Source organism: Muntiacus reevesi, chromosome 1, assembly GCF_963930625.1.
Source record: "Muntiacus reevesi chromosome 1, mMunRee1.1, whole genome shotgun sequence".
In the NCBI taxonomy this organism is placed as follows: domain Eukaryota; kingdom Metazoa; phylum Chordata; class Mammalia; order Artiodactyla; family Cervidae; genus Muntiacus; species Muntiacus reevesi.
Window position 1 is genome coordinate 126,826,119 of NC_089249.1, and position 15,120 is coordinate 126,841,238.

The window sequence follows — 15,120 nt, forward strand, 5'->3', positions numbered from 1 at the left end:
ACAGGCTACCTACTCCAGGATTCTTGAGATTCCCTGGTGGCTCAGATGGTAAAGAATCTGCCTGCCATGCAGGAGACCTGGGGTCAGTCCCTGGGTTGGGAAGATCCCCTGGAGGAGGGCTTGGCCACCCATTCCGGTATTCTTCCCTGGAGTATCCCCAGGGACATACGAGCCTGGTGGGCTACAGTCCATGGGGTCGCAAAGAGTCGGACACGACTGCACAACTAAAACACAGCACCACACACGCTAAAAACACAAAGGCCTAGACAATCACGTGTGTTATTCCCACCATTTATTTGGACAAAACTAAAGAGTCTGACATTTAAAACCCAAAATTTTTGTTGTTTTCATCATAAAAACACTCATCACTTTTTTTCATTAAAAGCTTTTTATTTGAGGATTTCTATTTTAAATATAAGAAATATAAAGTTATGTTAGCTTTACAAATAATTTATTTTTGATCAATACATGAAATTTTATACATTGTAAGTAGAAATACAGTAAATACTGTTTTTAAACAATATCAAATATAATTTTTAATTTCACATATTAATAGATTTCCAAGTTCAATCTCAAAAATACATCTTAAAGTATAAGATATGATTTTTATAAAAGAGAAAAAACATTTCTTTTTGAAAAAATAGAATATTTTACCTGTATATAGTCAAAGCTGTATGCATGGCACAAACAGTTCAAAATATAAAATGTTTACTTAAAACTATCCTTCAGAATTTTTTTAATTTAATTTTTTCTATAGCTTGAAAATATTTATGACTGTACATAAGTGTCATGGAGATGTAATGCCTCCAAAGAAATAAAAAATGTCATATTCAACTTTTGCTTGCCCTTCTAGCAGATAATAACCGTGAGTCATTTCTTGGAACTAGGTTTTCAGGTAACAGGTAGGGACAGGCTGTGCCATTGGTACACTTCACAATCTTAGAAACATTTTATAATCATAATAAATTACTCTGATAATGCTTTCAACCTGTGTCAAGAAGATAATAAAAGTGAATTTTACACAGAACACTAATACTTGGGACTGTGAGTTGAATAGCATCTCCTCTTTACTCACTCACAGCTTGAGTAAAATACTCACCTTTTAATCCAGAGAAGGCAATGGCACCCCACTCCAGTACTCTTGCCTGGAAAATCCCATGGACCGAGGAGCCTTGTAGGCTGCAGTCCATGGGGTCGCAAAGTGTCAGACATGGCTAAGCGACTTCACTTTCACTTTTCACTTTTATGCATTAGAGAAGGAAATTGCAACCCACTCCAGTGTCCTTGCCTGGAGAATCCTAGGAATGGGGTCGCACAGAGTCGGACACGACTGAAGTGACTTAGCAGTAGCAGTAGCAGTCCTTTTAATCTATTACTTCCTCAAGAATCACAGCACACTGTTAGTATCCATATTTTTCAGCTGTATCATAGAGTGAAAGGGTAATCATATGACCATTCTTTTAAATCTTTGGTGGATAATTATGCTCTATTAGAAGAACCATTATTTTGAAAACACCATTTGCAGATGAAATTCATTTTGCTACTATGCTAGGGAGGCAATGATAACTAAAGGAAACAGGAAGGCTCTCTCTGGACTTGATGGAGGTCTAGCAACAACATGGAGCTAAATAAAGTGTGCCTCACTTGGAAAATGTCTACTTGTTTAAGGTGTGGGGGAATACTGCAAATTAAACATTATTTGGAAAAATTATCTCTATTTAGCTAAATATCTGTCATATTAGACTATTGGCTACAGCAGCTCCAAAAAGAGGTTAACTGATTAAAACCTTTATAATTGAATTCTTAAAGAGTTTCACATGGTATAATTACATAACTGTGTTTCTGAAACATCACAGAAACCCAAAATGTACTCATTTGTAATCATCAGAATGTGTAGACCTGGTCAGAGCCAAGCTACCAGAGCCAGTGTTCAAGCATCCTTTGCATTTTCTCCATATTAAAAAAAAAAAAAAAAATGGAGTGAGCTCTTAGTGGTCACTGAAAGGTGCTGTTTTGTGTGAAAGGAAAACAAGAATAAAATAAATAAATAAAACAAGAATCAACATTTTAAAAAGAATAAAACAATCACCCTCCACTAGGAAAAAAAGGTTCTTTGAGAAAAAACAACAGAGTTCTGAAAATGTTTAGCGCTTCCCAGAAATACGGCCCAGTTTAAAAAATGCCTGTGTCATTGTAGCAGCAGAAGGGTAGCCCCATCTTGCAGATTGTGAGACCCGAAAAGCTGTTTTTTTCATGCACTGGGAATTTTACCAAAGGCACAAAAAGAGATATATTTTCAGGTAAGAGAACAAAATGACATAAAGAAACTGACCTTGTTATCAGTTTAGCAGTAGACGTGAGAGAGAACATTTCAAGGCAAAAATCTATTACTAGGGAAGCACCTGTGCCCAGCTAAGACCCTTAATGATAAATGCTCATCTAACGTTAACAAGCAAGTTACAGTTGCAATTGTACGTGATTGTCAGTACCTTACACATCAAAATTCTAGAGAGATCATGGTAAGGACAACCACTTTGTAAATATGAGATTCCATAAATCACAGGGAATTTGCACCAAGCGTCAGCATTCATCTATACCCAAAAGGGAAAGAGAAGCAGACAGCATCAATAATAAACAATGCTTCATCATCTCAAATCTAACATCTAGTGCCAAAAAAGTTATGTTTTGTTTAAACTGAAATATTTCTGTGAGCCTCCCAAGTCATCCAATAACTTTCCTATCCCTGAAAATATCAGCTCTTTTATAGTATGTTCTTCTATGAGAAATGATATTAAGAATTAACAGTACATGGGAACCTCCATAAGAAATTCACTAAACAAGCAGCAAGAAATTACTGCAGCCTAGGCTGGATCCTATTTCCAAATGATGGGCAAGGGCAATAAGACAATCCACTTCCTCTAAACTATTTCTGTTACATGTTAATGACAGTTTCTGTGAAGGTTTCAGATCAATGAGATGAAGAATATCAAGCTTCAAAGAATTAAATGTATGTGAAAAAGAGGGTGGAAGGCAGTAAAACTGAAGTTACACCAAAACAAGTTATGTAAGCATTAACCCAGCATGAAAAGGGAACTACTTCTGATTTCCTAGAATATACCTCACACAGGTTATTATTTCCGATTATTATGGCAGCATGCAGCATTTTCCATCTAACACTTTAGAAAAATGCTTGGTCACACCATGCTCTGCCTTATTAAATGATCTATGTTGAAACCATTCATTTCCATCTCCCTTACATCTGTAAAATGTCAAGAAACAGTGATAAGACAGTCATTTACCCTCAATTTTCTCAGTAATGTAAGGTTTTAGAGAGAGTGCATTAGAACTCCAAAGTAATAGAATAATATATTTTTCTCAACTTTCCCTTACTCCTGCATTTTCACTTGGGGGAAATCTATTCTGATAGTATCTCCTTTAAAGTTTAGGAGGCTTAAAAGTGTTGCTCTTTAACCACCCCAAAAAATGTCCTCAAACACAGCTATTTTCTGAGTAAACATCTTTCAGAAGAAAAGTTCTACAAAGACTATAAAAAACTTTCTCTGGAATGCTTATAAAGGGTAACATAAGAATAGGTATGAGTGGAAAAGAAATAGTGTTGTAAGAACTGCTAAAAAAAAAAAAATCAAACATTAATGTTTTCTAAGCTATCTTCCTCTTTTTCACCTTCTTCTACACATGCAAACACATATACAACACAATAGATTTCAACAAGTTTAAGAATCAAGAAAGCAATTACAAAGAAGCAAAAAATAAAAGTTAATCAATCCTTGTTTTAACAAACACAGAAAGTAGGCCCTAGACTTCAATAAGCTGTAGGAATCTTCCTCCCCTAACTCAGCAGGTTTAAAAAATATATATGTTACTAGACATCTAGTAGGCATAATTCACATTTCATGTTCTGAACCCATCCTGTTCAAACTAGTATAACAAAATGAAGATGCTATGAGGCAAACTATACTGCAATCCTAGTTTTTACTGCATTAAGATCTTGCAAAAGAACTACAAAGCTACTGCAATCAACTTTTATGTGAAAAACAAAACATAGCTATCAATGGGAAACAAAATAATCTATCTAGAAATACTCTGTAAAACTAACTTTTAAAAAGCTTTTGAATGAATATTAAAATTGGTTACATTTGAGGTAATTTATTTTAAGCATGCTACATATACAACTGCATTAAAAAAGTGCCCCAAAATCAAGACTATATTTCAGAAGAATGTACTCATACACATAAAACCAAGCCAGAGTCCATAACAGTGTCTGAAGGCAGATCTTACTTTTTTCTTAAGGAACAATGGTTCATTCTTCCAGAGTCAATCATTCACATCATAATCATTCCTGTTTGGCATCACCAATGACTCCCCAAACATCAAAGACAAATTCATCTGGGAACGCAAAGTCTCCAAGAGTTTCATCAAGTGCCACAGCAAATTCATCTGGATTACTTTTGTCCTTTCCAGCTTCAAACATTGTAGTAGCTATCAAAAATAATTTTTAAAAATTAATGATACATGAAACAGCATCAGAGGACTGAGAAAAGGGGCAACAGGAAAAGCATTTTCTAAAAGTTACACAGATACATATATACATACTTCTAGCACACAAACACAAAAATAAGATGCTATCATCACATATCAAGTTAGCAAAGACATTTTAAACCATCTATCTTCTGCACCCAGGTTTGCAGCTGCTACCCCTGACCTCTCCTCTGTCTTGAAGTCCATCAGGTAGGAACTGCTGCTGTTCCTCTGGGTGGAGCAAGAGTCCCTGAAAGCAAACCCTTGGCTAACTCAGACAGGAAACCCAGAGTACACCCGTCCCCACCTCCCCATAGTCACTAGCTCTTTCTGTCCCCTCTGCCAGTCCCCCACCAGCAACTATGAAAAAAATACAAAGGATAACAGCTTGTAATGGAGCAATCAAGCTAGAGAGAAGGGGGAGAAATCTGTCTACTCATGGAATTGAGGTAGCTCTTTTTGAGTCCATTTCCAGTTTGGGTTAGAAAGTGAAGATGCTACCCTTGTTCTGTTTTTCTAATGAGTTGCCTGGACATATTCTATGTCTGGGAAACCAGCATCTTCAGGAGTAAACATTCCCATGAGACCTGCCCCACCTGGCGGGGACTCCGTAAGACTCATCAGGTTTTTTGTCATTCCTCTAAAGCACTAGCTACCAGAAGAGACAGTGTGGATGCGATCTGGGACTTGGGTGAAAAACTGCTGGGTGAAGGGAAACAGCAAAGCCCAGCCTCTTTTTTCCCCCAGGTTAATGTTTATATTTGTATACATATATTTATATATATGGTTGTGCCGGTACTGCTGCACACAGACTTTCTCTGATTGTGTAAGCAGGGGCTGCTCCTCATCGTGGTGAGCAGGCTTCTCATTGCACTGGCTTCTCTTGTTACAGAGCACGGGCTCTGGGCACATGGGTTTCAGTAGCAGCAGCATTCAGGCTCCGTAAGTACGGCTCATGGGCTCAGTTGCTCCATGGCATGTGGACTCTTTCCAGACCGGAGATCACACTCGTGTCCCCAGCATGGGCAGGCAGATTCTCATCCGCTGTACCACTAGGGCAGTCCTCAGGTTAAGGTTAAACAAACCAAAGGTTGTATGATTTCTATGAATGAGCCAAGAGGTTGGTCCTTCCAGCTAAAATCCACTAGGTCTCTTAAGGACACTTAAGAACTGTTCCTCATCTCAAACATTTCAGTACTAACATGGGTAGGCTAGGGGGAAGGGGGAGATGTGGCCCATAGAGGAGCACCATAATCAGAGCAGAAGTGGGATGTGGATGCAGTGACCTGGGGCAAGGGTCAAAGTCCTAATTAAGTAAGAAGGCCTTCCTCTTGGCTGGACAGCCTGGCATAGGGTGGAGTCCAAGGTGGGGGTAAAGGGGGCATGGGGGAGGGGAAAGGAAGACAGCAGTCACACTGATGAGAGATTGGTTATATACATGGGCAAGGATCACATAAGCGTATAAACATTGAATAATGGGAACCAAGTTTTGTCACTGTCAGAGAAAGATTAATAGGAAAAAGGAGAAAACTAGAATGAACCCTGCTAAATTAGAATTGTAGGGATCAGTGAAACATGTATTTTTAGAGAGAGATGAAAAGCTATAGAGGTAAAGACATGAACACACACATTTCCCAATCCACTGGGAGGGCCTGGGAGAAGCAACATCCCAATAGTAATGAGCAGACAAAACACCCAGATCTTGGTTGTTAAGTATCTAAAAAGAATCAGAGTTCCTCAGACAAAATGCTGATTCCAGGGCTGGAGTAGGCAAAGTACAATATGAACCAAGAATATCTCCTCCAAAAGTAATGTCTCCCAAAAAATGGTGGGAACATGTGAAAAGACACAGATACCAGGGTGGAAGAATTCCCATTGACCAATGAGGAACAATCTGAGCATCAGAATTAGTGATGGTCATAAATTATAATCCTACTGAACCAAACAGGAAACCAAAAATCCATAATGAAATGATTGGTTGATTGACAAATAGATGAATGAAAGGTTGATTGGTTGATTCACAAGGAACAGGATGTTTACATAGCTTCAAAATATGTCCTCACCAAATACTTATTATGAAGAGGATAACTTTACAGTGGAGAAGTTTAGCAGATACAACCTAAAGAAGTCATCAACATAACATCATAAACAGAACAAATCAAAGTCCTGTGCCTGCAGGTAAAATATAATGCAAAGAACACAGCACCACGTTTGTGATATTTCTGCCAGAGGTGCAACCTGAATGCTATTATGAAAATATAATCCAAAACTGAGGCACATTCTACAAAATAACTGACTTGTACCCCTCAAAAGTGTGAAGGTCATAAAAATCAAGGCTGGGAAACTGTTTCAAATTGACACAAGGAAAAATAACACAGGATTTCGAACGTGCTCTTTTGCTGTAATGGATATTAAGGCACTTGGTGGAACAAAAACAGGATGTGATTAGATGTTAGTAATATATCAATGTTAATTTCATTATTTGGATGGTTATTTTAGGGTTAGACAGAAGAATACCTTTGTTTATAGGAAATACACACTAATGTATTTGGGGGCAATAGTATATTGCTAATTTATTCTCAAATGGTTCAAGAGAAAAAAATTTTGTACTGTATGATATTTCTATAAGTTTTGAGATTGCCTCAAAAAATATTTTAAGCAATAAAAAGTGAGGGAAAATTGAATCTTTTCCCTTCATCATCCCCCCATGTCTCACCTTGCCCCAGGCCTCAACCATGACCCCAAAGCTTCTCCATTTACCATTATCCTAGAAATACACACTTCAAAAGGGAAGGAGGTCCAGCTGCAGGCAGATCTGTTCCAACCCAAGAGCCCTGCCAAGTTTCTTGAAATTTTTATGTTATTTTCAATCTACGCCAAGGCTGGCCAGGATATAGTGAAGCAAACACTCAAATATACTGGTGTGGAACTTGGTATTAATAAATCTGGCTTTTGAAAAACAATTTGACAAGTATCTATCTTTTAAAATGTTCACATCCTTTGATATATTATTACTATTTCCACTTCTGAGAATCTGTATGTTTTCTTCCAGTTTTATTAAGATAAAATTGACATACATTCCTGTACAGGTTTAAGGTACCCAGCATAAAGATTTCACTTATTTACATCATGAAATGATTACCACAGTAAGTTTAGCGAACATCCATCATCTCACACAGATACCAAAAAGTGTCTTCTTCCTTGCAATGAGAACCCTTAGGGTTTACCCTCTTGACTTTCATAAACACCCTAGGGCAGTGTTAACTAGAGTCAGCAAGTGTGCATTCCTAGTACTTACTTATCTTACAACTCAAAGCTTGTATCTTTTAACTACCCTAAGCCAATTCCCCTCCTCTTACCCTCCACCTCTGGTCGCCACAAATCTGATCTTTTTCCACAAGCTTAGTTTTGGGTGTTTGGTTTTGTCTTCAGATTCCACATATAAGTGAGATCATATAGTGTTTTTCTTTCTCTTATTTCACTTAGCATGTCTTCACGTCTCATCCATGCTGTCACAAATGGCAGGATTTCCTTTCTATGGTTGAATAATATTCCATTGTATATATACCTCAACTTCTTCATTCACCTGCCCATAGGTACTTAGGTTATTTGCTAAGTCTATTTTCTTAGACTGGTGTGAATAATGCTGCTACAAACACAGGGTACAGATATCTCTTCAACACAGTATCTTCATTTCCTTCACATAAGAGAATCTATATTTTTTTTAAAAAATCTTAAAAATAGAAAGGAATTTAGCATTAATATTTTGTTTTTAAAAAACCTAAGATACGGAATCATTTTTTTATTTAATAAGACACAGGATCATGACATCACCTTTAGTATGATGAAATAAATTACATGAACTATTTTGAAGTAATTTTAAATGATTTTTATATTTGTTTTATATTTTTATTTATAAACATATGTATGTATGTATATATGTATGTATGTATATACATATATGTATATATATAAACATATATATAAACAAATTTATATTTGTTTATATATAAACAATGTTTATAACTTTGCAATACTGTGAGGAAATATTTTTGTTTTAATATTTACTGAAGAAGTACAAAAACTTTATATTACAATCACACTACATTTTTACAAAAATTTCTACATAGCATGGGTAAAAAGAGAAGTGTACATTAAAGCAATTGTAATAAAAATATTGTTAGAATCTAAGAAATTGCTATGAAGTACTATTTTTAAAGTCTTTTAACCATACTGTATGTTTGAAAATCACCATTATAAAATATTAGGAAGAGAGACCTCTACAAAGACAATGGAGGAAAATTTAAAATACAGTAGATAAATCCAAATTGGAGAGAAAGTTTTTGAGTTTTGTTTTTTTTTTTAGCTATGGCCTATTCAATGCAGTAAAACCATATGCGCTCGTGGGTACCAGCTGTATTTTAGAAATTATTTCCTATGCCACTGAGAAACGCTCCTATGTCTACAAGGAATGCTGCTCTTTCAGCAGCATCACAGTCAAGAAAGGAGGAAAGCGGCCCTCAGAGTGCATTTCCACAGTGAGAACCAAGTGCTCAGGAAACAGACTCTTGATATTCCCCGTTCACCGGGAGGTTCCGTGTCCCTTCGCTCCTTAGGGAGTCTTGCCTTGGGTCTTAACCACAACACTAGCTTCACCATGGTTGGCTGCAGAGAAGTCCCAACGCTTTGCTTCCATCTCTGACTTCTCTCACAGTTTACAAGGAATCTTTCTGAATAAAGGCTGCACAAGTCTTCTAGCCTGTGTTCTGTTAGCATCTCAAGCAGCATGTCAAGAAACCAAATGACTTCTCTCTGGATGAACTGCTACTCCTTCTGTTGCTACCAGTGTCATTAGCAGTGCAATCATTCTCCCTATTACCTTTCTCTTCCTGCCTGTATACCAAACTGCCTCCCCTTGATTCTATTTCTGTAAACCTCTCTAATCTTCACTCCACTCTGCCACCATGCTATTTCCTTTTATGCTATAGATATATACACAATAAATACACACACACACACACATTGAAGGCTTGTTTTATTCCAGGCTGTGGGCTAAGGATTTAGCAAATAAAAATCTTCTTTAACCTTTGTGACAGTCCTAAAAGGGAGATGTCACCATCGCTTCCCATCGCAGTTTTCTGTTGCTGCTCGGTAACCACCCCCAACCTTTGTGGCTCACGGTTCTGTGGGTTGACTGTGCTCAGCGGGGTGGTTCTCCCTTGGGTCTCTCATGTTGCTGCAGTAAGCACCAGGGGTTGGAGTCATATGAAGCCTCATCTGGCTTCTTCACTGACATGTCTGCATCTCAGCTGGAATGACTGGAACAGCTGGGGACTGGTGAGCATCTCTCTACCCTGCTTTTTGTTGAGGTTATATTTCTGTAATCTCCGGGTCTAGTCATAAACCATCTCTCAGAGGCACATTGGATGTCTCTTCCTAAAGGACAGCTCTGATCCTTACAGGTAATAAGACGAAAGGACCAGGAAGCTCCTCTCCACCTCTGGACTGTGGCATTCACATATATGAAAAGATTCCTTTGGTCACAGGCACAGTCTTAAAAACTCTACACCCTAGTCTGGCGCTCTGATCCGAAGTACCCCCACCTCCCAAATGGCTTACTCCTTTGCACGAATGTTGTACCTTAGAAATCCGACAACTCCAAAAAACCATCTTTCCTCTCCCTCCTACTTTTGCCCAGTGAAAGGTTGTTGCTGAACGATAAGATGCGGGATTCTTGGCCTCCGGAGGAGACGAATTCAATCCGGGGCCAGAGACAAGGCTGGATCGCTCAGAGCTTTTGTGTAATAAAGTTTTATTAAAGTATAAAGGAGATAGAGAAAGCTTCTGACATAGGCATCAGAAGGGGGCAAAAGAGAACCCCCCTCCTAGTCTTTAGCTGTATGTTATATAGTCACAGTCTGTTAATGAAAAGAAAGGAATGTCATAAAATCTAGAATGGCACCAGATAATTCATCCCAAGCCATAAAACTATTGACTTGCATCTTGTACCAACAAATAGTTTCGTTTACATAGATTAGGGGAACAATACCTGAATAAGTAAGTTAGGCCCTTTGGCGGAACCAACTTGAAGATGGAGTCTGGGGTTCATTAACAAAGCTTAAGACAACATTTCCATACGAAAAAGAAATGTATTGGTTAACTCAAGGTTTGAGAGTTGTTAGCTTTAGGTGAGACCAGGTGTCATGGCAACACAGAATGTTAAGAGAAACCTCCTTTTAAATTTGTATAGAGAAGGAAAACCAGATCGCTGGTTTGTTCTTTCCTGCCGGTTAAGAGAGAGAAAAATGTCTGGCACTTACAGCCTCTTTCCTCCATTTGGAGACCCCTGGCCTTCCTGCCTGTTACCCTCTCACCAGGACAGCCTCCTCCTAATCCCAGCTCCACCATTAAACTCCTTTGTCTCCCTCAAGGCGCCTTCCTCCATGAAATTCTGGGTCCCCAACTGGTGGAAGTGATATCTGCATTCCCTAAAGCCTTCTGCCTTCAAAGTGCTATCATACTTGAATATGTAAACATATTGCCTGAGATCTTGGCAAAATACTGATACTGCTTCAGTAGTTCTGCAGTAAGGTCTGAGATTCTGCATTTCCAATGACCCCCAGGTAATGCCAGTCCCTAGACCACACTTTGAGGAATAAGGTCTTATAGAGCATATTTAACATTGCTCTACATTGTCATTATTTTCATCTACATATCACCCCTATTAAAAAAATTAACTCCCAACAGATCTTGAATAGTTTAGTCAGTCTTTTATGCCCAGGGGAACTAGTTTGGAATCTTATATACAGTATGTGCTGGTAGATGGGTAGGTACAGAAAGAATCCTTGTAATTACACTTAATAAATTTTTGCACCCACACAGTTAGCACACACTCAAGAAAGTGAGGCCCAGAACTCTGATCCTGTAGCCAGGAAATGAAAGAGAAGCCAAAACTTAAAATATTGCAAAAGTAGGATTCAAGTTCAGAATTTTGTTTAGGCAACAATGCTAAATATTTGTCATAGGGCCTACAGACAGCCTTTACTGAGACAGTTACCTGAAGATCATAATGACATATGGGTGATATACAATCTCTTTAAGGAAGAAATAAGATGTGCACAAATAAAAAATACAAGAGGGAGGGGATATTCATTTACCTATGGTTGATTCATGCTGATATTTGGCAGAAACAAACACAATATTGTAAAATAATTATCCTCCAATTAAAAATAAATAAATTTCAATAAAGCAAAAAATAAAAGATATAAGGAAATCTATGGACCATTCAGAAGCAGAAAATAACGGTGCATATGACTGATGCTCTTAAATGCTGGAGGCAACAATGACCAGGATCAGATGTTCACTGATGGACACTGAATCAGATCTACCCTGACTTGCAATCTCTGGTTTGTGTTCCCTAGTCATGAGATGAAAAAAAAAGAAAAAAGAAGATGGTTTAAAATGCCCAAACAACCACCTTAAAGTCCTAACTGTACAACCTCACTATGTTGGCACAGCAGAAAGAAAAACTCCCATCCTAAATACAGCCCTAGAGTTGGCCAGACCCACTACATGCTTCTACCTTTACAACCACTGCCACTATTACTAGTAATGATTGTTAGTGATCATTGCTGAGAATGATAATAGCTATACCTGTGATTCATGATGCGACAGAAACTTTATACATATTTAATGCAATGCCTTGGCAACCCAATAAGGTGGTTTTTTATCATACCCTTTTTTGAACCATAAATTATGGTTCAAAGTTTAAAATTTGCCAATGGCTAAAGCTTCAAAAAAGATATCAGGACTCTTACTCCCAGTGGATTCACTATTTTTGTGCCTCTTAACAGACATTCAGTCAACAAACATTTACCAAGTATTTACTCTTGGAGAAATACTGGGGTAGGAGCTGGGATTAAAAGCGGAGTAAGTTATCTGCCTTCCATGAACCCCTGGTCTAGTAGAAGCAAGAAAAGTATCAATTAGTTATGCTGGAAACATTGTATGTAATATAGTGCCCCATAGATCTTTGCAAAATCTGTAATTTACTATATATTTTAAAAGAAATTAAGAACAGAGTATGCCCTGAACAAATTATGAATTGTTTGCTAATGTTAATAAATTTGATATGTCTATAAATTATAAACATAGATTTTGAATATGTTTTACAGGAAAAATAAGCTAGTATTATAAAAGATTGAATCTCTGATTTAAGAGAAAAGCAAAGGAAACTTTTAAAAAAGGAAGTACTTTTTAGAAAGTTTTATTACACTTACATAGTGACAGCTACTAAAATGCTTTTAATCTATTAACTATATTAGGTCTGCAATATGCCACAGTAATATTTATCACCTGAATATAACCTGGCAAAAAAATATACCACTAAAATGCAGAATTTGTGATACCAAATAAAGCAGCTAAGTGCTGACCTCTAGTGGCGATACTGAGAATACCTTTATATTAACACCGCTACTGAATAATCTTTGCGTGCTAAGTCGCTTCAGTCATATCCACCTCTTTCAGACGCTATGGACTGTAGCCCGCCAGCCTCTTCTGTTCATGGGATTCTCCAAGCAAGAATACTGGTGTGGGTTGCCATGCCCTCCTTCAGAGGATCTTCCCAACCCAGGGATCGAACTCACGTCTCTTACATCTCCTATGTTGGTAGGCAGGTTCTTTACTGCTAGCACCTGGGAAGCTGGAAAGTCTTGAGGAAAGTGAGGCAGTGAGCTATGGAAATATCAGAAGATGCATGTAACTATGAGCCATGTAAATATCTGCAGATCTCTGGGAGAAAAGTGGTCCAGGAGGAAGTTCACAGGCCCCACGAAGGATGCTAGCTAACATGTTCTAGTGATGGTTTAGTCACTAAGTCGTGTGCGACTCTTGCAACTCCATGGAGTGTAGCCTGCCAGGCTCCTCTGTCCATGGAATTCTCCAGGCAAGAATACTGGAGTGGGTTGCCATTCCCTTCTCCAGGGGATCTTCCTGACCCAGGGATTGAACCCTGATCTCCCACTTTGCAGGCAGATACTTTACCAGCTGAGCCACCTGAAAATCAAACCTGAGTCTCCTGCATTGATATGCAGATTCTTTACCAACTGAGCTATGAGGAACACCCTCAATAACCTTTAAGTTATTATTAATTACAAACTTATTTTGGTGATATAGGTCAATTTATATTTTTAATTTTTAAATACTTAAACATAACTTTTAGATATAAGATACCACTGCAGGTGAAAAATCTTAGAATCAAAGTCCCAAAACTAAATCTCAGCCCTTAGCTTGTTAGCTGATTTTATACAATTTACCAAATGTCTCTGAATCTGTCCTCAAATCTGGAAAATGGCACATAGCAGGATTTAGATAAAGGTAAGTAATCGCTATTATTCATTTTAACCATTAAATCTATAACTGTGCCTCTATGTAAGGTCTCCAACACTTACTTTCCCTAAGACTATCCATAAATATCAACCCATTTCAAGCAACTTACATATGTGTCAAACATCAAAAAACAGAGCCAGCATAGAATGTTTAATGAAAATCTATTTCCAAAATTTCATTGGCTTTATCTGAGAAGAATGACTTTCTATAGTGTTCATTACTTTGAATTCACTGAAAAAAAAGAAAATAATTCTAGGAAGAAATGTTATTATCTCTAAATAATATTATCATACACTTTTAAAAGAGCTTTAAAGATTTTACAGGGTTTCGCAGGTGGCGCTAGAGGTAAAGAGCCTGCCTGTCAATGCAGGAGACATAAGAGACATGGGTTCAATACCTGGGTGGGGAAGATCTCCAGCATGGCAAACCAATCCAGTATTCTTGCTTGGAGAATCCTATGGACAAAGGAGCCTGGCAGGTTACAGTCCATAGCGTCACAAAGAGTTGGACATGACTGAAGTGGCTTAGCACATAAAAGATTTTCCAGGAAAAAAATTACTAAGAAACTATCATTCAAATTTCCTTCCGACACATTTCTAGATTTCTTTATAAATTAGAAATCCTAAAATTCTGAAGTTGCTGGGATGATCTCCAAACTCCTAAACTGAAATCATCAGAACCTACTCTAGTTCCATATACAATTTACACAACTGCCTTAAATATTCATGAAGAAACTTGCATGATAACTTCCCTTTAAGTTAGGTCAGTCTCATATAAGGTCTTACAGGACTCAAAATCTTCCAGAAACCATTTTCTCCCATGGATAACATACCAAGGCAAGTCACACTGGCCGACATTGGGTTGGTTGTGAAATAGGTCACAACTTTACAACCAAATGAAGTACTAGTCCCTTCCAATAGTAGAAGAACACAGTATTAGTTGCTCAGTCATGTCTGACTCTTTACGATCCCGTGAGGATGTAGCCTGCCAGGCTCCTCTGTCCGTGGAATTCTCCAGGCAAGAATCCCGGAGTGGGCAGCCATTCCCTTCTCCAGGGGACCTTCCCCACCCCAAGGATCGAACCAGGGTCTTCTGCATTGCAAGTATTCTTTACTGACTGCATTCTTTACCAACTGAGCCACCAGGGGACCCCTTCATAAACTCATTCAAATTGTTTTCCATTTCCTAATGGTA

General features: G+C 37.9%; 1 protein-coding gene across 1 annotated transcript in view; it reads right to left on the reverse strand.

Moving 5' to 3' along the window:
• Positions 1 to 400: 400 nt before the first annotated feature.
• GIPC2 (GIPC PDZ domain containing family member 2) overlaps positions 401 to 15,120 on the reverse strand; it is a 95,303-nt gene continuing 80,583 nt past the window's right edge. The window contains exon 6 of the mRNA XM_065910447.1: positions 401 to 4,500. Within this exon, the coding sequence (XP_065766519.1) occupies positions 4,355 to 4,500 (146 nt within the window). The 3' untranslated portion in view covers positions 401 to 4,354. The remainder of the gene's footprint in view (positions 4,501 to 15,120) is intronic.